The sequence below is a fragment of the Coregonus clupeaformis genome, chromosome 6 (genome assembly GCF_020615455.1).
Source record: "Coregonus clupeaformis isolate EN_2021a chromosome 6, ASM2061545v1, whole genome shotgun sequence".
Lineage (NCBI taxonomy): Eukaryota > Metazoa > Chordata > Actinopteri > Salmoniformes > Salmonidae > Coregonus > Coregonus clupeaformis.
The window spans coordinates 5,583,388-5,607,129 of record NC_059197.1 but is presented as its reverse complement, the minus strand read 5'-3'; the positions used below and the strand labels follow the sequence as shown (position 1 = coordinate 5,607,129).

At 43.8% G+C, this 23,742-nt stretch overlaps 2 protein-coding genes across 15 annotated transcripts in view; one reads left to right on the top strand and one right to left on the bottom strand.

Annotated features, from left to right (window-relative positions):
• LOC121567553 (E3 ubiquitin-protein ligase TRIP12) overlaps positions 1-20,293 on the bottom strand; it is a 51,322-nt gene extending 31,029 nt beyond the window's left edge. For 2 of the 13 annotated variants that reach the window (XM_041877684.2, XM_041877689.2), the window contains exons 1-12: positions 20,209-20,293; positions 12,234-12,380; positions 11,640-11,765; positions 10,610-11,406; positions 8,454-8,559; positions 2,727-2,878; positions 2,270-2,353; positions 2,046-2,141; positions 1,539-1,690; positions 1,404-1,439; positions 1,061-1,156; positions 698-790 (exon numbers count right to left, since the gene is read on the bottom strand). In XM_041877684.2, the coding sequence (XP_041733618.1) occupies positions 698-790; positions 1,061-1,156; positions 1,404-1,439; positions 1,539-1,690; positions 2,046-2,141; positions 2,270-2,353; positions 2,727-2,878; positions 8,454-8,559; positions 10,610-11,406; positions 11,640-11,765; positions 12,234-12,331 (1,836 nt within the window). In that variant the 5' untranslated portion in view covers positions 12,332-12,380; positions 20,209-20,293. The remainder of the gene's footprint in view (positions 1-697; positions 791-1,060; positions 1,157-1,403; positions 1,440-1,538; positions 1,691-2,045; positions 2,142-2,269; positions 2,354-2,726; positions 2,879-8,453; positions 8,560-10,609; positions 11,407-11,639; positions 11,766-12,233; positions 12,381-20,208) is intronic. The other 11 variants (XM_041877686.2, XM_041877687.2, XM_041877691.2 and 8 more) reach the window with 11 other exon arrangements.
• A 369-nt stretch (positions 20,294-20,662) lies between these two features.
• On the top strand, positions 20,663-22,126 carry fbxo36a (F-box protein 36a). 2 transcript variants are annotated; one of them, XM_041878839.1, is made up of 4 exons: positions 20,663-20,796; positions 21,115-21,223; positions 21,340-21,512; positions 21,895-22,126. In XM_041878839.1, exons 1-4 carry the CDS (start codon positions 20,701-20,703, stop codon positions 22,054-22,056), a joined length of 540 nt encoding a protein of 179 aa, XP_041734773.1. In that variant the 5' UTR covers positions 20,663-20,700; the 3' UTR covers positions 22,057-22,126. The 2 variants fall into 2 exon arrangements, with proteins under 2 accessions (XP_041734773.1, XP_041734774.1); XM_041878840.2 differs by lacking the exon at positions 20,663-20,796 and adding an exon at positions 20,818-20,932.
• The last annotated feature ends 1,616 nt before the right edge of the window (positions 22,127-23,742 follow it).

Sequence of the window (23,742 nt, the reverse complement as noted above, 5' to 3'; positions counted from 1 at the left end):
AAGGCATGCCTCATAATATTAAATAAAACATTCAGGTTTCAAACAATGAATTATGTTCTCAAAATGCATACTGCCTCCAGCTCACATTGTAAAGTGGTGTGTGATGCGCTGATAGCCTATTGCCTGCACTTGAACGGTGAATGGGAGGTGTGCATCAATTACAAGTTGAGAAATCAAAATAGCTATTTTTAGATTGTGCACCAAAACTGTTAACAAGCGATTGCATTTAGAAGTGTTGCACAATGGGCTTATAAAAGCATGTTTTACTCCAGCAGCAACCAGCTGAGGAGTTGCAGGAGAAATCCCTCTCAAAATAGGCTGATTGCAGTGCGCGTGTGATAGACGAAAATACAGGCCAATTTAATAAAAAAGTATGCTAATTAACCTATAGACTGATAAGCATGATGGTCAAATGTATTTCCATCGACTGGTATTTTAATCAATGAATAAAAAAGCATTATTTTGCTTATCCCAGTCTTTTTGGCCAGCAACATTTTTATTTATCAACTATTATTTATTATTGTTTTCAAAAGCAGTCTATTTCCAGCTAACAGAAACCCTGCTGCACATCTATCATACAGCCACTACCATCAACACTTATTTTAAGGTGAGCCCATGAGAGCCTGGTAGGGAGCAGAGATGACATGAGAGAGAGGCAGAGCTGAGCCACAAGTGGGAGAGAGGGAGCAACACTTACAGCCTGCAGGATGGCTTTGCTGTGTCGCCTTGACAACATCTCCAAGGCAGTCAGGGCCTGCTCCGCCACGTCAATGAATTGGATCACCTGAAGCTGCAGGCAAAGAGAGGAGAGAGAGAGATAAACCGGTGGTGGATATGCTAATGGATCTATGAAGTAAAATGAACGTGAGAGAATGACAGAAATGGAAGACAAAATCAGAACAACGTGTGGGCTAGAAATACTTGGGTTGCATTCAGTAGGCATGAATTGGTGGGACATGTTTTCAAAAGACTAGGTAGTACTTAAACTTTAATGAGAAGGTTTCCATTTCAAAGCGTGTGTTTAGTGCCTACTGAACCTGAGCAGAGGGGGTCATCCTACCTTTTCCAGGAAGACGGGGATGGCGTCCACGACCACAGCAGAGGACCGAGGCAGCGCCTCCATCATGTAAGTGAGAGCACGTGAGGCGTGGTTCATCTGAGCAGAGGCACGGGGTAAGATAGTTTTCACAAGCATAACCACAAGGCAACCATGTTGGCTGGAACCATACAGTTAAAACACTGTGCCGAGGTACAGTTTCTTGCAACAAAAATATAACTAGGAGACGGACTGCAGTGTTTCACATTCAATGCGAAACATTTCAGCACCTGCACTGTAGGGCTAATGCCATGGTGAAAATAAATTACTGGGTTCCCCCCCAAAGATATAAGCTCAGGATACTCACAATGTCAAAGTTATGCTCCATCTGCAACAATGTGATCTGTGAGGAAGATAAGAGGGGATTAAGAGACTTGGCAAATCAAGACACTGTGTAAAATGACTTAAGACAAAAAGGTGAACAAAGCATTGAGTGACTCACCAGAGCGGGCACCACGCTCTTCACAGGGAAGCCTCCTAGCGTCTCCTCGTTGCCCATCACCAGCAGCTGGCACATCTCGATGGCGGCCTGGAGCTGCTGGGACTCGTCGCCGGTGGCCTGCAGGCCCTGCAGCAGCTGCTGAGCCTTGGAGCCTGGGAGGAGAGGAGGGATAAAGCAGGTCAGAGTAGAGACTAAACAGCAGGGCCAGTATTCGCAAGAGTAGGAGTGCTGATATAGAATCAGTTTAGCCTTTAAGATCAAACTGAATGAGATTATATGGCGAGGGGGATCAGCACTCCTCCTCGGAGAAACGTTTTTAATATGTTCCCTGCCAGGAATACAGTGAGCATACACTTGGATTACAGTTGAGTGAATAGCGGGTTAGAAGAATATAGACAGACATAAGTGAACTCTTCATGCCTCCCCTGAGAGAGAATGGAAAGACCCTGCTCACAGATGTTAAGAGCTAATTAAATGGATTCTGGACATAGACAGTGTAGTACTCACTGGCTCCACTGCCTATGGTTCTGTGAAACAGCTGGGACATGCGGGGTCCCAAGGGCCCAAAGAGGTGTGGGGGTAGACCCCTGGCCTCCAGCAGGGCTGTGGGGAGAAAACAGATAGGTTAGACAACAACCAAAGACCCCACAACACCAACAAGGGCTGACAGGGAACTATTTTTAGACAGGGACATTGGCACCTGTATCTAAGGAAAGCTGTGATCTTCATACCTTGGAGTCTGCCCATTTCAGAGTCATCCGACTCGCTCTCACCGGATGTGGTCATCCCTACAGCTCCGGCCACTGAGCTAGAAGCTGGAGAAAAAAAACAAAACACAAGGACAGTTAAACCGCCATTTTCATCATCAAAATGACAACCGATTTCTCTCAGATAAGGTAAAGGGTATACAAACCCAGGCTGGCCTAGGAATAAAGTCCATGATATTTTAGTGAACACACACAATCCAAGCAGAGGCTACACCAAGCTTTGGCTGGCTCCTATGCGTTTAGACCAAACACATACCAGAAATTATTGGGATAGTCCAAATGTTTTGATCCACTAAGGGCCAAGGGGAGAGAATCTCTGCTACCACAAGCAGGTAGCGTACCATTATAGGCGTAGCACTGAGTTTTTCCTGACCATGCGAACTGAGAAGGAAAAACTCTGTGCCCTGGCAGCAGTAGGTACCTGTACCTGAAGCCCCCTGCGGGGCCTCGTCAGTGCGGGCGGCCGAGGAGTTGGCCCCGTCCTGGTTGTTGTCCGAGTCGGCCATCTTCTCCTGTCGGCGAGCTTCGGCTGCCCCACGCTTGCCCAGGCCTGAGCCTCGCCGACTGCACAGACAGGGGGGGAGAAAAGGGCAGAGGGGGACAGTGAGTGACTGCGCAGCAAACAACTAGACCACACAGAGCCCACAGTCAAACACGAGACAGCACACAACTGACATTCCTGGTCATAAGGCACCTCTGACTCACACTTCACAATGTGAACGCATGTTCACACACACACGCGAGCAGACATGTGCTGCTAACGACAACAATCATGTTCACATTCCTGAATGGTTAAACTGTCCAGTGAAAATCTCTATTTTGAAAGTTATATACAGTTGAAGTCGTAGTTTACATACACTTAGGTTAGAGTCATTAAAACTTGTTTTTCAACCACTCCACAAATGTCTTGTTAACAAACTATAGTTTTGGCAAGTTGGTTAGGACATCTGCTTTGGGCATGCCAAGTAATTTTTCCAACAATTGTTTACAGACAGATTATTTCACTTATTATTCACTGTATCACAATTCCAGTGGGTCAGAAGTTTACATACACTAAGTTGACTGTGCCTTTAAACAGCTTGGAAAATTCCAGAAAATGACATCATTGCTTTAGAAGCTTCTGATAGGCTAATTGTACCTGTGGATGTATTTCAAGGCCTACCTTCAAACTCAGTGCCTCTTTGCTTGACATCATGGGAAAATCAAAAGAAATCAGCCAAGACCTCAGAATTTCTTTTTGCATACCTTCACAAGTCTGGTTCATCCTTGGGAGCAATTTACAAACGCCTGAAGGTACCACGTTCATTTGTACAAATAGTACGCAAGTATAAACATCATGGGACCACGCAGCCGTCATACCGCTCAGGAAGGACACTCGTTCTGTCTCCTAGAGATTAACGTACTTTGGTGCGAAAGGTGCAAATCAATCCCAAAACAACAGCAAAGTACCCTGTGAAGATGCTGGAGGAAACAGGTACAAAAGTATCTATATCCACAGTGAAACGAGTCCTATATCGACATAACCTGAAAGGCCGCTCAGCAAGGAAGAAGCCACTGCTCCAAAACCGCCATAACAAAGACCGACTACGGTTAGCAACTGCACACGGGGACAAAGATCGTGCTGTTTGGCCATAATGACCATCGTTATGTTTGGAGGAAAAAAGGGGTTTTGTTTTGCAAGCCGAAGAACACCATCCCAACCGTGAAGCACGGGGGTGGCAGCATCATGCTGTGGGGGTGCTTTGCTGCAGGAGGGACTGGTGCACTTCACAAAATAGATGGCATCATGAGGAAGGAAAATTATGTGGATATATTGAAGCAACATCTCGAGACATCAGTCAGGAAGTTAAAGCTTGGTCGCAAATGGGTCTTCCAAATGGACAATGACCCCAAGCATACTTCCAAAGTTGTGGAAAAATGGCTTAAGGACAACAAAGTCAAGGTATTGGAGTGGCCATCACAAAGCCCTGCCCTGTGGGCAGAACTGAAAAAGTGTGTGCGAGCAAGGAGGCCTACAAACCTGACTCAGTTACACCAGCTCTGTCAGGAGGAATGGGCCAAAATTCACCCAACTTATTGTGGGAAGCTACCTGAAACGTTTGACCCAAGTTAAACGATTTAAAGGCAATGCTACCAAATACTAATTGAGGGTATGTAAACTTCTGACCCACTGGGAATGTGATGAAAGAAATAAAAGCTTAAATAAATCACTCTACTATTATTCTGACATTACACATTCTTAAAATAAAAGTGGTGATCCTAACTGACCTAAGACAGGGAATTTATACTAGGATTAAATGTCAGGAATTGTGAAAAACTGAGTTTAAATGTATTTGGCTAAGGTGTATGTCAAACTTCATACCAAAATAATGTTGTCGACTCGTCCTATACTCATGTGGCCACAGAATAAATTGGAAAAATATATAAAAATTCACTTAAAAAACTATTTGGAAGGAAAACTATCACTCATATTGGAATTATAGGTCATATCTCTTAGAAATCTGGAAACACTGGAAATGTACTTTGAAGGAATAATCCACCCAAAACCACTAATTCCTTTTTACAGCGTTAACACTAATATGTGAGAACAATATTTTTAGTGAATACATTTTCCTTTGTCATTATAATAAGGTTGGTAGAAACGTGTGAAAATTGTAGTGGAAATCTGTTGCACTCAAGTCGACTACAAAACCCACAATGCAACGCGCTCTCTCTTGGCTGGCTAGGTAGCTAGCAAATGTAGCTACACACAATAATACCAAAGTCAATATTAGCATGTGAAGTAGCTAGCCCGCTGTAAAATCCACAAACTGCACTCTTACCATGTTCAACCTGCAGATCGTCTGCCTCAAGGAGGGGGGGCTGACGTTGTAATGCAACGGCACTTTTCCATACATGCGGTGAAGAGGTCAATGGAACGCAGAACGGGGGAAAGCGCAAAGATGTCGTCATCGGCGGCCATTCAAAGACTTTGATCTAACAAAGTGGATATTCTTCATGATTTAGGAGTTCTAATAGGCTCAATGTGGCTACAACATTTTGCTGGATAATATTTAGTCCTTTTCGGGTTTGGAAAAATGTCTGCTAAATGCTAACTCCCATTTGCATAAGCTGGTAGCATAGCAAGCCATATCGAAATAGGTGGTGGTAGTTGAAGACGTTTTAAGTGTGATGCCGTTGATTGGTGATGACGTTAACATGTATTGGTGTTAACATCCATTCAAGATTTTTACCCCAACATTGTGTAAAATACACAAACAATAGCCTAAAAGTAGGCTAATTTTGAAGGGCAACAATAAGGGGATTCTGAATCTTTCCCCCACGAGGACGTGTGCGTGGTGTTTCCATAGAACTTCCATTGTTTTGGTCGAATTCCATAGATCTCTTTACCGAATCTATGCTTTCCCACAGACATAGGCAAGGGCGAGTAGGGAGAGGCGAAACGTGCATTGCATGCTGTTAAGTTCAAGATATATCTTTTTTTACCAGGTAAGTTGACTGAGAACACATTCTCATTTACAGCAACGACCTGGGGAATAGTTACAGGGGAGAGATTGTCGCAACCCCTATTACTAGCCTGTTCAACCTCTCTTTCGTAACGTCTGAGATCCCCAGAGATTGGAAAGCTGCCGCGGTCATCCCCCTCTTCAAAGGGGGTGACACTAGATCCAAACTGTTACAGACCCATATCCATCCTGCCCTGCCTTTCAAAAGTTTTTGAAAGCCAAGTCAACAAACAGATCACCGACCATTTCGAATCCCACCGTACCTTCTCCGCTATGCAATCCGGTTTCCGAGCTGGTCATGGGTGCACTTCAGCCACGCTCAAGGTCCTAAACGATATTATAACCGCGATCGATAATAGACAGTACTGTGCAGCCGTTTTCATTGACCTGGCCAAGGCTTTCGACTCTGTCAACCACCGCATTCTTATTGGCAGACTAAATAGCCTTGGTTTCTCAAATGACTGCCTCGCCTGGTTCACCAACTACTTCTCAGATAGAGTTCAATGTGCAAATCGGAGGGCCTGTTGTCTGGACCTATGGCAGTCTATGGGGGTGCCACAGGGTTCAATTCTTGGGCCGACTCTTTTCTCTGTGTATATCAATGACGTCGCTCTTGCTGCTGGTGACTCTCAGATCCACCTCTATGCAGACGACACCATTTTGTATACATCTGGCCCTTCATTGGACACTGTGTTAACAAACCTCCAAACGAGCTTCAATGCCATACAACACTCCTTCAGTAGCCTCCAACTGCTCTTAAACACTAGTAAAACTAAATACATGCTCTTCAACCGAACGGTGCTTGCACCCGCCCACCCGACTAGAATCACTACTCTCGACGGTTCTGACCCAGAGTATGTGGACAACTACAAATATCTAGGTGTCTGGTTAGACTGTAAACTCTCCTTCCAGACTCACATTAAGAATCTCCAATCCAAAGTTAAATCTAGAATCGGTTTCCTATTTCGCAACAAAGCCTCCTTCACTCATGCTGCCAAACATGCCCTCGTAAAACTGACTATCCTACCGATCCTTGACTTCGGCGATGTCATTTACAAAATAGCCTCCAACACTCTACTCAGCAAATTGGATGTAGTCTATCACAGTGCCATCCGTTTTGTCTCCAAAGCCCCATTTACTACCCACCACTGTGACCTGTACGCTCTTGTTGGCTGGTCCTCACTACATATTCGTCGCCAAACCCACTGGCTCCAGGCCATCTATAAATCACTGCTAGGCAAATCCCCGCCTTATCTTAGCTCATTGGTCACCATAGCAACACCCACCCGTAGTCTGCGCTCCAGCAGGTATATCTCACTGGTCATCCCCAAAGCCAACACCTCCTTTGGCTGCCATTCCTTCCAGTTCTCTGCTGCCAATGACTGGAACAAATTGCAAAAATCTCTGAAGCTGGAGACACTTATCTCCCTCACTAACTTTAAGCATCAGTTGTCAGAGCACCTTACCGATCACTGCACCTGTACACAGCCCATCTGAAATTAGCCCGCCCAACTACCTCATCCCTATATTGTTATTTATTTTGCTCATTTGTACCCCAGTATCTCTATTTGCACATCATCTCTTGCACATCTATCATTCCAGTGTTAATACTAATTGTAATTATTTTGCACTATAGCCTATTTATTGCCTTACCTCCATAACTTGCTACATTTGCACACACTGTATATATATTTATTTCTGTTGTATTTTTGACTTTGTTTTGTTTTACCCCATATGTAACTCTGTGTTGTTGTTTTTAAATCGCACTGCTTTGCTTTATCTTGGCCAGGTCGCAGTTGTAAATGAGAACTTGTTCTCAACTGGTTTACCTGGTTAAATAAAGGTGAAATAAAAAAATAAAAAAAATTTAAAAAAGAGGGGGGATGAATGAGCCTATTAGAGGCTGGGGATGATTAGGTGGCCATGGAATTTAGCCAGGACAACGGGGTTAACATCACTACTCTTACAACAAGTGCCATGGGATTTTTTGTGACCACTGAGTCAAGACATACGTTTAAACGTTCCATCCGAAAGACGGCACCCTACACAGGGCAATGTCCCAAATCACTGCCCTGGTGCATTGGAAAACTGAGCGGAGTAATTTGGTCCACTGTTTAGTTTGAGCACATCTAAGGGAAATATATATTTTGTCATGACGATAGACAGATTGAGGCCGGTACCATCTATTGGCTGATTTGGCAATTTGGAGCGCAGGTCATTGTTTTAAAAGCGGTATGAAATGTGATAGTGTGTTATTCCCCATCTCCAGTAACAAGAACCTTATCATGATGATGCGTTACAACACGATTTCCTGATTTCACAGACAGTCAACTTAGAAGTTAAATCATGGTGAAAATAGTTATTTTACCCACTCACAGAACAGACTATAACCCATGTCTGGAGTGGATTTTCTCCTTTAAAACATGTTATGGCTGACAACACACTTTCGTATGCACTGAAAGACCGACTTCTCAGGGACAATTTCATTATGTATTGCCAAGGAAGCCACCCCCTGCCATAAAATATTGGATGTATTGTTTAATACTTTTGGTGCACACAGAAATACAACCGACTACAATTGACTTGGGGCTTTAGACTGGAGAAGTTGAGACGACATTGAGAGCAATGGGAGGCTGTAGTACCTGGTGCTGGCGCAGGAGCCCGTGGTCTTCTGCCGTGTGCTCCGCCGAAAGCTGGGGAGCTCTGCTGGAGGAGACTCGCTGCGCTTCTTAGTGGACTTCCTCAAACCTGATGAGCAGAACAAGGAGCCAATGAGTAAACAACAGCCAAGGCAAAAGACAGGACAAACCACAGTGATAGTAGACCACTAGAAACGTATTAGATTGCTCTATAAGGGTAACCAGTTCATCCATTTCCATCACTTAAGAGGAATTATATGTTTGCAAATGATTGAGCTACGCAGAGATGCACCTTTCTATATTGTTAGTACTGGTTGTAGACTAAACCAACTAGCCAAATGGTGGCTTAGATTTTCCACCCAATCCAAACTGTTTGGGCAGTGATAACCAGTGTTTTTCCAGTAGAAAAACTGGAATTTTAGCCCAACCCTGGTTTTAACTGAAGCCAGCCACCTTGGCTAAGTACAGTAGTAGTTAGGGGTTAACAAGTGTCATAGCGGTGAAGAGCAAGGACTGGTTCAGAGTGGACCAGCACCAGTCACTCATAACAGTAACAGCCACACAGGGTAGAGTGTCACACACAGACAGCTCTGGTGTTTTTCTCAGTGGAGAGCCCAGTGCCACAGACACTGGGAGAGGGTATAAATAGGCCATCTCTCACTAGTACAGACCTAGAACAGAACAACCTTCATGCTAAACCTGAGGGTCTCAACACAGTGCAAAAATATGACGCCGACTAACTTTTCCCAACACACACACAATACAGGGTCTGTCAGCAGACAAGTAGTCACAAACAGAAGAATCAAAATGGCATTGTATTGTCGCTACAGCAGAAAGCCTGTTGCACGCTATCACAGCGTGTCCCACCATGCAATCTGGCTTACTCACCATTACAGCGGCAGAGTCGACAGAGACTGAGAATAGATGTTGAGTGTGAGTGTGACAGTGTGCACAAGAAGTGACAATCTGTGCCCCTCCCCCTTAATAAAAGTGGGTGAATCACTCGCTTCGCTCCCCTCCCTCCTCAGTGAGAAAATGATGCCTGCTTGTTAGCAGGCAGGGTGGGCCGGTCTGGTCAGGCCCTCTCAGAGTGAGCACGTTTGGAGCTGGGCGTGCCCAGCCTTGGTTACCATCTTACAATCCCCTACCCCAACCCAGAACACACTGACCCGTCGCTGAACCACTGATCATCTTCCCATCGCCCGCATGCACTACATTCGTGACACCTCCCACCTACGAGCTTTAAACTCAAATGGTATGAGACTTTGGACATTTGGAGCTGTGCTGTCATTCACTTCTTCAAAACACGCCACAGCCGCAGTCTTACCTTCATCCTACACTACAACTCCCATAATGCATCGCTGTGGTGTGACCTCCGTAACCTCATGGCTGATTGTGACTGATCTGTTAGCACGAGCCCTTCACTACCTACCCAACACCTGAGCGGCTGTAGTGAATCAGTCTGTCCTTCCACAGTCCAACAGGCTACAGTTGAGCCACCAGACCGATTATTTATATCTTCCAGTTTGAGGCTGGCCTGGTACTGAAACAAGCTGAAATCTGAACAAGTCACCCAGCTCCTTGAGAAGCCAGATATTTGTAGATCTTTAAGGCATAAGCAATATGGTTTACCACTACACTGTTATACTAATCCAGACCCTCCAGATCTGTAAACATGGAAGGGTTAGGGCCAAAGGGAACAAAGAAGCGAAGTGGGACTGCCTATATCAGTTACACGTGTGTGTCTGTGGGAGTTTATCTACAAGGTTCGCTCTCTGTTTGTATGTCCATGCATGTTTATCAGCACCGACTGTCTGTGCAGGGTTAATCCCCACTTGGAGTGTGCTTGGCGTGAGAAGCAGTCACCCCAGCAGCAGCAGGTCCCAGTGCAGAGTGAGTTTCTGTAACTTAAGCCGCAACACAGGTCCTGTGACATTTAAACCCGGCGAGTAACCTCTATCCTGAGCCCCTACAGAGCACCACGCCGACCCTCCAAAGGCTGCTACTCACACAGCCCTGCAACCTTCGAACCTGAGGGCAGCAACCCTTTGACCCTGGCTGGCTGCCCATTACAAATATTAGCACCCCAAACCCCCCTTGGTTGATGAGAAATATGAAATGGTACACACAGGTATAAGGAGAGGGCGGGACAGACTCACTTGCTAGTTTGGCTTGTAGTCCTGAGGGCCCAGGTTTGGAGGTGGTCTCTGTCTTGGAGGAGCCAGGTAGGGACAGTTTGGGCTTTGGCAGGTTGACTTTGGGGCTGAAGCGGGCCGCCCACTCAAACTTGGACGAGACGGCGGCTTTGGCCTGCTCCTTGTCGCGGGTGCTTCGGCGTGGGGAGGGGCTAGAGGCAGAGCGGGAGCGACGTGCCTTGTTCTGGTCTTTGCCCTGCTTGAGCCTGGCACCCTGCGTGGCGGTGGCACTGTTGGCGCCGGTGGAGGAGGAGGACGAGGTGGAGGCAGAAGAGGAGGAGTCAGTCACGGTGCTACACCCAGCTTTGGCTGAGGCGGCCGATTTCGACGCCAGCTTGGTGGGTTTTGCAGATCTGCCGTCGGTACGGTTGGGGAGGGACCCAGCAGTGCTGCTCAGACCGGGGAGGGAGTCAGCCTTCTTCCGTTTCTGGGACGGTGAGGCCCCAGAGGCCCCGCTCTTCCTGCTCTGGCCGCGGCCTGTGGGCGCGGGCGGTTCTGGAGCCAGGGGTCTCTTCTTGGAGGACTTGGCAGGGCCTTTCTTGGCCTCAGTGGTATGGTCTCTGGGTGGGGGGTGGGATTTGGACTTCTTGGCTGGGGTGGGGGTGTATGTGTTGTTGAGGTCAGGTGCAGAACTTCTCTTCAACCCTCGGGTAGTGCCTTCACTCTTGGATTGGTGGCCTGTTGGCTCTCGCTCTGATGTCCCTGCGGCCTCTGGGTCGTCTTGCAGCACAAATGAAGCCACAGACAGTGACAGACTGCTACTGCCAGAGTGGTGGAGGAGAGGAGAAAGAGAACCTTTTAGCACAGTTTCCAAACTGGAAAGACAAAGCGATCAAGTACAATGCTTCCATTCAGATAATTTAGGCCTACAGTGAATAGCCAAGGGCACAATAGATTGAAAACAAACAATAGTTAATACATTTTTATCTAAGCGCGATAGTCTAAAGTAGACCCCACAAACACACAGTGAGTGCTAAGGAGAGAGGAGGGGTACCTTCTTGAGCTGTGCCCTTTGGACTGGCCAGAGGCTGAGCTGGGTGCAGCTTTGGAAGCCTTAGATTTAGGTCTTCTACTTTCAGGAGGGGAATTTGCTTTATGTTTTACCTGCTCTGACTGCAACCTGTAAGGTTGGGAATTAAAGAGCAGGTGACAGTATGGGTTTTGCGTAATCACTCCATATCATGAATAAAAGACTTCATCAAGTCATTCACCGATCATTATCCACCCATCCTGTACTGCTCCTAGGAATGCCTCAGTAGAACACCATGCAAAAACAACCTAAATGTACTTGTACTGGTAGATTAATATAAAATACACCCACACAATGCTTTTCCTTCAACTAAAACACATTGGAAATAAAAAATTTAAACAGCATGAAAGTCATTAACTCCACCTCTGATAGGGTTTAGGCCCTTATTAAAATTCTAATATCAATGAATAATTGTAGCCATTTTGAGAAAAGCAGAGAACAGCTTCAAGCATGCCCTCAGATGTTCAAACAAAAATACAGACAGACTCCAAGACATAAAAAAAAATAAAAAAAACACACAAACAGGTGAGAACACATAACATGTGCTGGGGGACTTACCTTCCCGCGACTGTATGGTCTTGTGGCTGGGCCGCAGCAGTGTTCCTCTGTGAACGGCGCAGTGACCCCCCTGGATTGGAATTAGGCCGGTTGGACATTGGCACCTCTCTCCTGAAGGGACATACCCTTTCTAGACACTACCATTCACTAGACAGAGGAGAGATAAGAAAAACACATCAGATCATGGGTGAGACATCAGGACGCGTCCTTGTGAGTGACGTTCCCAAACAAAGTAAAATCCAACGAACAGATGTGTTGGTGGTAGCTGTTGATGCCATCAATGATGCAGTTGGAATAAAAAAAAAGTAGCCCCTCAACCCCACTCTAAATTATCACTCTCAGGACCACGTTGGATGCGTTTATACAGGCAGCACAACTAATCTTTTTTTCATTCATTTTGGATCAACCAGATCAGCTCAGAAAAAGAGCTGAAGTGAAAAGATCTAATGTGATTGGTCAAAAGACCAATTAGTGGAAAAAATATAATTGGGCTGCCTGTTGGTAAATTATGTGATGATACAAGCCCCTGCCTAACAAACAGATCAGTTGTATTACTCACATTACCATTTGTTTGGAGGCAGCACAGGGCAGCCTGCGAGATCAATGAGCCTCAGCCAAACGCATCACACGGCTACATACAGCTCTGAATCTGATCAGCCCAAAGATAGAGGGCGGATTGATCCAATCAGAGAGACAATGACGACAGGCCCAAAATGACTGTCCACAACAAACTTAAAACAAAGAAGCAGATAGATTTAAAATCACAAGATCACATAAGCAAACACATCTAGGCTAAGTGTCATCCTGGGCACATGAAAACAGACCTACACTGAACAAAAATATAAAACGCAGCATGTAAAGTGCTGGTCCCATGTTTCATGAGCTCAAATAAAAGATCCCAGAAATGTTCTGTAAGCACAAACAGCTTATTTCTCAAATATCCTGTCAAGATAATCCAGACAGGTGTGACATATAAAGAAGCTGATTAAAAAGCATGATCATTAAACAGGTGCACGTTGCGCTGGGGACAATAAAAGGCCACTAAAATGTGCAGTTGTGTCACACAACACAATGTCACAGATGTCTTTAATGGAGCGTGCAACTGGCATGCTGACTGCAGGAATGTCCACCAGAGCTGTTGCCAGAGAATTTAATGTTCATTTCTCTACCATAAGACGCCTCCGTTATTTTAGAGAATTGGGAAGTACGTCCAACCGGCATGACAACCGCAAACCATGTGTAACTACGGTAGCTCAGGACCTCCACATCCGGCTCCTACAACAGTGGGTTCGTTTGGGGGGGGGGGGAACTCATTCCAATTGACTGGGCCTGGCTCCCAAGTGGGTGGGCCTATGCCCTCCCAGGCCCAACCATTGCTGCGCAACTGCCCAGTCATGTGAAATCCATAGATTAGAGCCTAATTTATTTATTTAAATTGACTGATTTCCTTATAAGAACTGTAACGCAGCAAAATCTTTATAATTTTTGAATGTTGCGTTTATTTTTTTGTTCAGTATAGATTAGAACGGCCATGCCGAGAAGAGAGAACTGCCACCAATTTTGCTTAGTCTACATCGTCTCCAGTTCACTGTGGGTAACCCATTACTAAGAGTCTGCGGGTATGCTTGTCATAGCCAATCAATCACTGGAGAAAGCATACATTAAGTCTTCGGAGAACCAACTCAGAGGGGGTGTTCCATGCACCTACTGCCACCATTTGCATTCTTGACAAAAGTGGGGTGGGGGGGGGGATCATGAAATACGGGGTAACAATACACAATGGAGTGTGAGCGTATAAAATTACACTAATACCATTACACAAAATACTTCACTAATTAAGCACACTTTCACTCCCCCCTGCGGGAGTGGTGAATATGACCAGCCAGACCAGCTGTAGACGTGTTGCCTGACAGCGTCATGAAAATGACGCGCATCGATGGGGCAGAAGGCTGTGTTTTATGATTGAACGGTCATATACAGTGAGGGAAAAAAGTATTTGATCCCCTGCTGATTTTGTACGTTTGCCCACTGACAAAGACATGATCAGTCTATAATTTTAATGGTAGGTTTATTTGAACAGTGAGAGACAGAATAACAACAAAAAAATCCAGAAAAACAAATGTCAAAAATGTTATAAATTGATTTGCATTTTAATGAGGGAAATAAGTATTTGACCCCTCTGCAAAACATGACTTAGTACTTGGTGGCAAAACCCTTGTTGGCAATCACAGAGGTCAGACGTTTCTTGTAGTTGGCCACCAGGTTTGCACACATCTCAGGAGGGATTTTGTTCCACTCCTGTTTGCAGATCTTCTCCAAGTCATTAAGGTTGAGGCTGATGTTTGGCAACTCGAACCTTCAGCTTCCTCCACAGATTTTCTATGGGATTAAGGTCTGGAGACTGGCTAGGCCACTCTAGGACCTTAATGTGCTTCTTCTTGAGCCACTCCTTTGTTGCCTTGGCCGTGTGTTTTGGGTCATTGTCATGCTGGAATACCCCTCCACTACCCATGTTCAATGCCCTGGCTGAGGGAAGGAGGTTCTCACCCAAGATTTGACAGTACATGGCCCCGTCCATTGTCCCTTTGATGCGGTGAAGTTGTCCTGTCCCCTTAGCAGAAAAACACCCCCAAAGCGAAATGTTTCCACCTCCATGTTTGACCGTGGTGATGGTGTTCTTGGGGTCATTGGCAGCATTCCTCCTCCTCCAAACACGGCTAGTTGAGTTGATGCCAAAGAGCTCGATTTTGGTCTCATCTGACCACAACACTTTCACCCAGTTCTCCTCTGAATCATTCAGATGGTCATTGGCAAACTTCAGACGGGCCTGTATATGTGCTTTCTTGAGTAGGGGGACCTTGCGGGCGCTGCAGGATTTCAGTCCTTCACGGCGTAGTGTGTTACCAATTGTTTTCTTGGTGACTATGGTCCCAGCTGCCTTGAGATCATTGACAATATCCTCCCGTGTAGTTCTGGGCGGATTCCTCACCGTTCTCATGATCATTGCAACTCCACGAGGTGAGATCTTGCATGGAGCCCCAGGACGAGGGAGATTGACAGTTATTTTGTGTTTCTTCCATTTGCGAATAATCGCACTAACTGTTGTCACCTTCTCACCAAGCTGCTTGGCGATGGTCTTGTCGCCCATTCCAGCCTTGTGTAGGTCTACAATCTTGTCCCTGACATTCTTGGAGAGCTCTTTGGTATTGGCCATGGTGGAGAGTTTGGAATCTGATTGATTGATTGCTTCTGTGGACAGGTGTATTTTATACAGGTAACAAACTGAGATTAGGAGCACTCCCTTTAAGAGTGTGCTCCTAATCTCAGCTCGTTACCTGTATAAAATACACCTGGGAGCCAGAAATCTTTCTGATTGAGAAGGGGTCAAAATACTTATTTCCCTCATTAAAATGCAAATCAATTTATAACATTTTTGACATGCGTTTTTCTGGATTTTGTTGTTGTTATTCTGTCTCCCACTGTTCAAATAAACCTACCATTAAAATTATAGACTGATCATTTCTTTGTCAGTGGGCAAACGTACAAAATCAGCAGGGGATCAAATACTTTTTTCCCCTCACTGTAGCTGGAAACAATGGCAAGAATCTGCCATGTGGGGAAACGTGGTAGTTCATGTCAATAATCCTTTGGAGTTGACAGTTGTTTGCCCAAAAGATGTGAACGCATCGGTTTTGTTGCTAAACAACCCACGCGTCTATAGCCAAGTTATATTGGAGGAGAATGATTGTGATATCGTACAGGCCATGAATTCAAATCATGGGTAGGATAATTGACAGTTCCCTCCAACCTTGATATTATTGAGATACCAATGTCGTGCTGTTCTTTGTTGCGCAAGACTTGATTCAACCCTGAATTGAATTGCTAAATTTAAAAACGCTAGATTTCACAAAATAAATGCTGCAGTTCGAAATGAATCAATTCACCAAATGAAATTATTTTGAATACGAGATATTCCCATTTGTCTTCTACCTGACAGAATGGAGGTGCGCATTTCTCCTTTGCCAAGATAATCCATCCACCTGACAGATGTGGCATATCAAGAAGCGGATTAAACAGCATGATCATTACACAAGTGCACCTTGTGCTGGGGACAATAAAAAGCCACTAAAATGTGCACTTTTGCCACACAACGCCACAGATGTCTCAAGTTGAGGGAGCGTGCAATTGGCATACTGACTGAAGGAATGTCCACCAGAGCAGTTGCCAGAGAACTGAATGTTCATTTCTCTACCATAAGCTGCCTCCAATGTCGTTTTAGAGTATTTGGCAGTGTCCAACCGGCCTCACAACCGCAGACCACGTATAACGAAGCCAACCCAGGACCTCCACATCCGGCTTCTTCACCTGTGGGATTGTCTGAGTCCAGCCGATGAAACTGTGGGTTTGCACAACCGAAGAATTTCTGCACAAACTGTCAGAAACCATCTCATCTGCCCAGTTTCAACTGTCCCGGGCAGATGCAGACAGCGTGTATGGCGTCGTGTGGGCGAGTGGTTTGCTGATGTTGTGAACAGATTGCCCCATAGTGGCAGTGGGGTTATGGTATGGGCAGGCATAAGCTACGGACAACAAACAATTGCATTTTATTGATGGCAATTTGAACGCACCTAGTTAGCGTGACGAGATCCTGAGGCCCATTGTCGTGCCATTCATGTCGCAAGGATCTGTACACAATTCACTTAAGCTGAAAATGTCCCAGTTCTTCCATGGCCTGCATACTCAGACATTTAACCCATTGAGCATGTTTGGGATGCTCTGGATTGACGTGTATGACAGTTCCAGTTCCTGCCAATATCCAGCAACTTCGCACAGACATTGAAGAGGAGTGGGACAACATTACAGAGGCCACAATCAACAGCATGCGAAGAAGAGGTGGCACACTGCGTGAGGCAAATGGTGGTCACACCACATACTGACTGGTTTTCTGATCCACACCCGTACATTTTTCTATAGGTAAAGACCAGTCATTTGAAATCCATAGATTAGGGCCTAATGAATTTATTTCTATTGACTGATTTCCTTATATGAACTGTAACTCTGTAGAATCTTTAAAATTAATGCATGTTGTGATTATATTTTTGTAAAGTGTATTTTATCAAACAAATAGGCTATGTAGTGAAATAAGTTAAAGGCAGCAAAAAATATGCAGGACAAATTACATAGAGATATTATTTGAGATATATATATATATATATATATATATATATGGTATAGTTTTGACAATGTCACATTATTAATTTTAGCGCTTGTTTGCTGTACCTGCACCAAAACCCCAGTATTTTCCCCTCATAGCTTGTTCTCCATCTTGTTTATTTATTCATTTTTAAATAGGGAGCCAATTTGTTTTCAGCACTTATTTCCATGACTGATCAAAACTCGTTCTCTCATGTATCTCGCCACTCTGCAGCAGACATATGGTGAGCAATATTTTTGTAACATCAACTCGCAATCAAATCTCAGTACCGAATCGCAATACATATAGAATTGTGAGAACCACAATACATATCGTATCAGCATCTAAGTATCATATCGTGAGGTCCGTGGCAATTCCCAGTCCTAGAGTCAACACAGTAAAATGGTAGGTAGACAAACAAGATGATTTGCAAAGAACTCTACATTTCTGCTGCCATTAATTAGCTATGCATTTCTTAAAGCAAAAATATCACCATCAATGAGTCACTAAAGTTCGTGCAAATCCACTTCAGCAATATCCAGTGAAATATGGCACAACGACAAATGAATATTTCAGGCCTAGCATTCAAAACACAGCAAGTCAAAAATCATAGGCTACATCACAGTAAAGGGCCTTCACCATGTAACGTTACAGTAGCTCATCTATAATAAACACGCGAGTTTAATTAAATATGAGTCCGATATGTATGATCATATAGCTATGCATGATCAAGAGGTATGATCTTTAATTACCCATTGCAAAAATGCTCATGTTAAGAGTCGAGGGGACTCAAAGGTGGAATTTGAAAATATTTTTTTCGGGAGTTCATTATGATGCACGTGTTAAAACACTTAATCTGATAAACTAGCTACATATTCTTCACGCCATCACTCATGTTAAGACCCAATGAACTGCAATATTGATCACAAAATAAGAACAATTGGCAAGCTTGCAAGGCCATTTTAGCCAGGCCTTCTCTGACTGTACATCCTAGTCTTTGTTTATTTATTCGTCCAACTCTGACAATTGGTGTTTTACCATGTTCCACTGTAGTCCTGTACAATCGACAGTTCACTACTTCGGTTAATATAATAGCTTTCATTATAACAAGCTTTTATTAGCCTACACTAATTTATTTCAAGTTCGTTTTACAAAGAGGCCTTCATTCTGACGTAGTTAGCACCAGCTAGGTGGTTAGCAAACAGCCCGGTCCCGTAATTTCAATGTGACAGTAACGTTAGCTAGCTAGCTACCAATAGACAAAGAGCCTAGTATGGTACCTTTCAGATTGTAAAACGATAACGTATGACTTAGCTAAAATGTCTGATTATTAATGTAAAAATACAGACTAGTCCGCAAATAATATCTTAGCTAGCGATGTATGAATGTAACGTTAGCTATGTGACATGAAAATGCGTAGTTGGTGGACTGTTGTCCTAAAAACGTTCAGCTAACGTAATCAAGACAACAGCACAAAAATGTGTACCTAAATAAAACCTTTTGCATGGAATCCACCTCATTAATCAAAGGGAATGGCTGGCAAATGTCATCTAAATAACAATTACCGGAGCTTACCATCGAAAACGGCAGCATCGGACTGACTATTATTAACTTCGCACCAGAGGATTCAGCTGTGCCAGCTAGCAAGCTTGCTAACGTTAGCTAGCTAGCTTTCTTGTTAGGACAGGATGGCTACGTTAATTTAATAGTGTCGTTCAAAGGGAATGTCAGATAAACTCCATCCAACGACATTCACACTGCATTATCCCATCTGGTAGCTAGCTAACAGTAGCTAAATACAAAACTACCACAATCTAGCTAGACAGCTAACGGCAGTTCGCTGGCTAGTTTTGTTTATTATTGCATCGCCTCAGTAATTTACAAGCTGTCGACATGTAATAAACGCAAGAGTTAAGAAAGTAATGTTAGCTATGTAGCTAACTAAACAAATGTTTACTTGATTAGCTATGGCTAGCCAAATGGGAAGCTAACGTTTTTCTTGCTGCTAGTTAGCATTGTTAAGTTAGCTAGCTGCTTACAGCACTCTCTAGCCTGACGTGATGAATTACTTACCTAACTAGCTAACGTTAGCTGGTTGGCTAACATTGTTGGCAAACAAACATAGCTAGCTAACGTTAGCTTTATTAATGGGAATGCCATATTAAAATTACACAATATCTTAACTTTAACACACAAGTTGTAAGAGGTGGTAGCCTGCTAACGTTAACTATAGTTGCGTCTTTTTAATATTCTGACTGTTAGATATTAGCTAGGTAGCTAACGTTACATGTTGACCTTAACCCGAACCATGTCGGGTTAGGTAGCTAAAGTTAGTGTTAACCGGCTAACACATGTTGCTAACTGAAAACATTCTGCCAAGATACTTGCTACATAGCTACATAGCGAGCTAGCTAACGTTAGCTAGCTGGTAGCCAACTAACTAACTAAAAGGTTTGTTTCGCCGACTGGCTAACTGTATGCGATTTCCAATTCAAGTGAGTTATTGTTTGGTTAGCGAGCTTATTTTGTTGCGCTACCTTCTGTACGTTTATGGCAAAGCAAGTTGCAAAACGAAATGGCCTCTGAACCTTTTTTGCTGCTTGCATCACACAGACACAGGAAAGCAGGAACATGATTCGAGAGATGACAATTGGAAACCATATTTTTTCGCGAGACGGATTCTCCATTCACAAGTATTTCAGTATTACATTCTCAATAAGCACCCCCCCCAAACTATTGAATAAGATGCCACTGAACGATATATATAAATTATGTTATTACCTATTTGTTCCAGTGTTGTAGTTGTAACAGACAGTGCACCAGCTCCACTCTCTCAGCCTTCACATCAGCTGAGGGACCTGCAACTGCAATATACCTCCGCTCTAAAGTGCCCATTCTTCCGCTAGGAACTACTTTCGATTTAGATGATAAAGTCGACATTGAACCGAACCTGAGCCAAATAAATACATGTATTCAATAACGATTTAGCGAATGTATTTACTATTGTCAACAGTTGTGTTCAGAAAATGTTAAAGTATATATCTCACAGTAGGATAGCTGCTAAATATTAATCCGCTGGGTCGTGACCCCCTATTCCAACAACAGTTTTTTCGAAAAATATAGATGACATTGTGGGTTGATAATAATTTTATTTATATACTTAAATTATTAGCAATCACTCAATGTATACAATTGCGAACAGAATTCGCTTTCATTATCACAAAATATTTCGCTGTTCTCTCCGTTGTCATGGTAACTCTTTAGCGTCTAAAAATGGCATCTCTACTTGGGAAGAAAGTGTTTGAAATAAATGGGCAGGGTCCCCCTCCTACAAAAGATTTTTTTCAGCTTACTGTCACTAAAACGGAGGTAAATTCTTATATTTGATCATCCATCTGATATGTATCTTGGGATTGCAGAGACTTAAAAACAGATCGTTTACTTTATCTGCACAATGCTGGACTGTGGCTGTGGATAAAGGCTACACATCAGGACAGCAGGCATGGTAGACAGCACTGGATTTTGTACTTTTAAGTGCTACATATCAACCTCATATATCTGACATTTGTTTCTACAAGTAACTTTTCTGTTTCAACATGCTTTGAACTTAGATTAATTACAAGACTCTGATGATAGGAGAGAACTGAGTTGTATAACAGGCCTATGTATTTTTGAATTTCTCTTCAGGTGATATGGAGATCGTGGAAGATTTCTTTGCGGATTGAATTCAAGGGTGCTGCACCTGGAGAAAATAGGATGACCCACGATGACTATTTGCATAATGCCCGCATGCAGCGTAAGGTTTCCATTACAAGTCTCTGGCATTAAATATTAAGCCTACATCACCTACTGTATTTGTTGGTGTCTTGAAAAGTGCACTGCCCTGAGTAGGTGTGTACTCCCCATCTCTAGAACAGGTAGGTGTGGTGTTTGGCCAGCAGATCCTACAGTACACCCAAGCACTGTGCCAAGGGAACTTTGACTACCTGGAGCGCCTGCCCAATGACCTCCTGCTCCAAATCCTGGCCTTCCTGGAACTGAAAGACGTAGCACAGCTGGCACAGACCACAAAGAGGTTCCACAAGGTGAGCCTGGGCTTTACAAACCCAAAGGGCCAGTTTCCCAGATACAAATAAAATCTACTCCTGGACTAAAAAGTGTAATCTAAGGAGAATTTCCATTGAAATTGCTTTTAAGTCCAGGACTAGGCTTAATATGTGTCCAGAAAACCAGTCCATAGTGTGTACCCAAAACAATTTACAAAAGCACATTTTACTTTCACATGCACATTATTTCATTAAGGGCCCTGAGTTTTTACTGACCATGTGAACGGACAAGGAAAACCTCAGGGCCCTAGTTGGGCTATAACACGGTCAGGAAAATATAATCTGGGTTTAGTTAGTGAGCTAGTGTTTCTCTGTATGTCTGTGTGTGTGTTGTATTTCAATATGGAATGGGATATCCCAGCTCTGCAACTCTCCAGAGTTCTGGGAACAGACTGTGAGGGGTCGCTGTGATGAGCTCACACCTGAGATGGAGGCCCTAGCCAATGCCATGGGCTGGAGGAAGATATTCTTTGCCTTCTTCAACACCAAAGAGCACCAGCAATATGTACAGGGAGGTAGCTAGACACTTAAACAAGACAGTGTTACTCCTCTCATAATAAAGATTTGAGGAAATGTCACTTTCTCTGCCAGTAGCACAAGGGAGTTATTTATTTGAATGGTGTGTTGTCTCTCTTTGTGTTTAAAATGCACTATTGATTGATCTATGTTATGTGAATGTGTATGTCAGGGCTTTTTTATTCTCTCTGCAAAAACAAAAAGTGCCAAATGCTGTAGGCTACCTTTGAACAAATAACATTCAAGTATTTAGTCTTGGTTTCTGTCATCGCATTTGATTTCTAATCCAGTATGTTGTATGCACTATTTACAAGTAAAGCCATACTATTACTGAATTAATGCATATTGCAAAGGAATTGTTGAGGTGTTTATTAAATTAGAGTTTATTTGACCAACATAAGTAGTATCAGTGTGCTACTCTCTGGGTGTGACTGGATGGTGTTCTTCAGTTGAAATAATACTTGGTAGTGTCCAACCATGATCACACTCAATAACAGTAAGAACACAAATTGGTATGGTGTTTTAAATTGTATTAAACATATTGTTACATGCATGCCTATTATAATAAAGAGTAGGCCTAAAACAAATTCAGCTACTTATGAGATCATGGGTCAGAGGTAATGCTAGAGATGTATTTCCTGTTTGAGAGGACAATTTAGCATTCTTACACCCTCTGCTGAAAACCAGCTGTACTGAAGGCGCTGTGTGAGGAGGGGAGTCTTGATAGAAACCCTGTTACCAGCAGAGGGAGCAAAGTGGCAGAGAAATGCAGATCCTTTCGTCAGGAGGTGGATCGAATAAAACAAAGTCCACGTGTGCAAAACAAGTGCTATCAGTCAGACAAGCTTAATCCTACTGTTGAACTGTAACCACACTGGCATGAGTTTGAATGTCATCAAAGGTAGGCCTACTTAGCATATGTGTCACAGAAAAAGGTGTGAACCCTCTGAGTGCAAGGTAAGGTTGTCTGGTCAAAGGGGATTTTTTTAAACAGCAAACATTTTAGTAGTATAATCAGAAAGATATGCCACATAACCCCACTTAATTTGTTTAAATAAACTAACTCATACTCGCCCTTTACATTATAAGGGGAGAGTAATGTAAAACAGAGAACATGTTTATTGATTTTAAAATGTCTCTTTACATTGCAACGTTACAAAGGAGATGATGGAGTTTTTAATGCATGTATTGTTGTTTCAAAACGTGTCTTTAAGTCTCCCTCACACACACGGCCCTGAATGGTACTGAGCTCTATTATCAGCCTGAGTCAGTCACTAAACACCGCCTCCTCAGCTGGGTCTGGGAGGAAAAATATTCATTACGTAACTATAAAAGTTCGGTCTCTGGCTCCACTTCCTGAATACCACAGTGGCTAGGCCTGCGACAGTGGACCAGCCCGGAAGCCTCACTCTCTCTCTGTGTGTTTGGGCAGAGCACACTGTCTTTCATTTATCCCTCGCAACACATTCCCACCACCCCTCCTCCTCCTCATCTCTTCTTTGTGGATCAGTGATGCAGCAGGAGTGACGCAGCAGTGTCAGCGCCTCAACAGCTTCCAGACAGGCAGTGTCTCAGGAGTGGACTGGAGAGAGAATCTATGTGCCCAGGCTGGGCCTAGACACACACAGGCAGCCAGCCACCAGGCAACAGAGGAGGAGAAAGCGGAAGGTAAATTCTATGACTAGGCCCAGAG

Bases quoted from the DNA above. Each gene is read 5' to 3' on its own strand.
- fbxo36a (XM_041878839.1), top strand. From the start codon at position 20,701: ATGGCATCTCTACTTGGGAAGAAAGTGTTTGAAATAAATGGGCAGGGT. The intron at 20,797-21,114 runs GTAAATTCTTAT...ATTTCTCTTCAG, and splicing joins TTACTGTCACTAAAACGGAG to GTGATATGGAGATCGTGGAA. The intron at 21,224-21,339 runs GTAAGGTTTCCA...CCCCATCTCTAG, and splicing joins GCATAATGCCCGCATGCAGC to AACAGGTAGGTGTGGTGTTT.